Source organism: Eriocheir sinensis, unplaced genomic scaffold, assembly GCF_024679095.1.
Source record: "Eriocheir sinensis breed Jianghai 21 unplaced genomic scaffold, ASM2467909v1 Scaffold35, whole genome shotgun sequence".
In the NCBI taxonomy this organism is placed as follows: domain Eukaryota; kingdom Metazoa; phylum Arthropoda; class Malacostraca; order Decapoda; family Varunidae; genus Eriocheir; species Eriocheir sinensis.
This window is the reverse complement of record NW_026111665.1, coordinates 525,854-527,807: the sequence shown is the minus strand read 5'-3', so window position 1 is coordinate 527,807 and position 1,954 is coordinate 525,854. Positions and strand designations below refer to the sequence as shown.

General features: G+C 47.7%; 1 protein-coding gene across 1 annotated transcript; it reads left to right on the top strand.

Annotated features, from left to right (window-relative positions):
• The first annotated feature begins 474 nt into the window (after positions 1–474).
• Positions 475–846, top strand: LOC126991829 (histone H2A-like). Its single transcript, XM_050850494.1, has one exon. It carries the CDS (start codon positions 475–477, stop codon positions 844–846), a length of 372 nt encoding a protein of 123 aa, XP_050706451.1.
• Positions 847–1,954: the final 1,108 nt, after the last annotated feature.

The window sequence follows — 1,954 nt, the reverse complement described above, 5'->3', positions numbered from 1 at the left end:
CCATATTGTTACCGTATACCTGTAAACTGCAAAATTCATTTTAACAACTTTTTGTATTAATTTTATGTAACTCGCTAAAAATGTATGTAACCCGCGATTAAGATTATGTATATATGATAGGCTGGTAAGCCATTGTAGCCCCATTTCCAATTTCCTTCACTAAAATGTTACCTCCTACCCTCGACTTTTCAAACTATATACGAAAAATAGCAGTGCTGTAACCGCTCGGCAGCCTTCTACCTCCTCCTTTATCTCTGTTTTTTTCGAAAACTTTTCTCCCTGTACGTACTAGGCCGTGTATGGATATGTATCCTTATATCTTTATATAGCCTTGTATATGCATCCCCCCCCCCCCTCTGTAATTTCCCCAACCTGTTCAAATAAATATTTGAATTTGAATTTGAATTTGGCGGGTATTCGCTCTCCGAGCCCACAGCAGAAGCGCAACTCCACACCCCACCACTCACTGTCGACATGTCTGGACGCGGCAAGGGAGGAAAGGTGAAGTGGAAGTCAAAGTCCTGCTCCAGCCGTCCCGCCCTGCAGTTCCCCGTGGGCAGGATCCACCGTCTCCTGAGGAAGGGCAACTATGCCGAGCGCGTGGGCGCCGGCGCCCCCATGTACCTGGCGGCCGTCATGGAGTACCTGGCCGCCGAGGTGCTCGAGCTGGCCGGCAACGCGGCCCGCGACAACAAGAAGACCCGCATCATCCCCCGCCACCTGCAGCTGGCCATCCGCAACGACGAGGAGCTGAACAAGCTCCTCTCCGGCGTTACCATTGCCCAGGGAGGTGTGGTGCCTAACATCCAGGCGGTGCTCCTGCCCAAGAAGACCGAGAAAAAGTAATCGCCCTCGGCATTTCAGGGACGACAACAGTACCGTTTAATTCGGCTCCCCTGTGGAGCCACGTCCTTTTCCAAAAAGAGAGTTCTAGACACCCCCTCAAGTACATAGTGCCATTCCTAGGTCAATTCCTGCTGATATTACTAGGAAGAAGAAGAAGACCCTCAGTCATGACAACAACAATTAACAACCCCCACGTCTGGCAGGCTTCCCACAGTTTGTTTGTTTTTTTCACGGCTGGTAAGGGACTCCGCTGCTGACAACGACAACAACAACAACCCACAAAATATAACAAATAAAAACGCAAAACAGAGCCGGGAGGTAGGTGCTGCAGGTCGTTGAGACGATGATGGCCGTCGTGCAGATCAGATGCGGAGCTGCCCCCGCCGAGATGAAATAGGTAGGTAGTAGCTGGGTGGGCTCCGACCCGCCCGTCGGCATCACTGCTGTGGCCTGTGGAGTAGGTCCGGAATGAGTAAAATGAATCAGTCAGTCAGTCAGTCAGTTGCTGACGTGATGTATGATACCCTGCCTCACCCGAGAAACCATGCATCGGTTTGTACCTTCACCTTCACACGCACTCACAGCCATCATCATCATCACGGCATAGTTTAACCTAACCTAAACATCCTGTCTCACACACACAGGTAGGTGGCGAGGTAGACCCTGAGGAGAAGAAGAAAACGTTTGGGAGGGTAAGCTCAACTAAGCGCAAAAAGCACCAGGGCCAGTCACACACACACACACACACACACACAAAAAAAAAAAAAAAAAACAAAAAAACGCACATTGCTCCGCCGCAGGTTCCCCTAACGGACGGTGAACCCCACTAGTTGCTCTTCTGCTGTAACTAAAAGCCATTGATAAGGAGTGATTTTTTTTTTCATTGAGAAATATCTTTAGCATATACTTTGGCTAGTATGTTGGTAGAGTTTATTACATTGTATGATTCTCTCTTGATTATATCTTTGAAGTCTTTTGCTACCATAAACCATACAGGAGCAGTATATTCACACATAGGTGTTACGGGAGTTATGAATAGAGATCTTATATGATTTTTCTACTTCGGTAATCATTACGCTTTTAACTGAACTTTTTATACTTTTTTGAG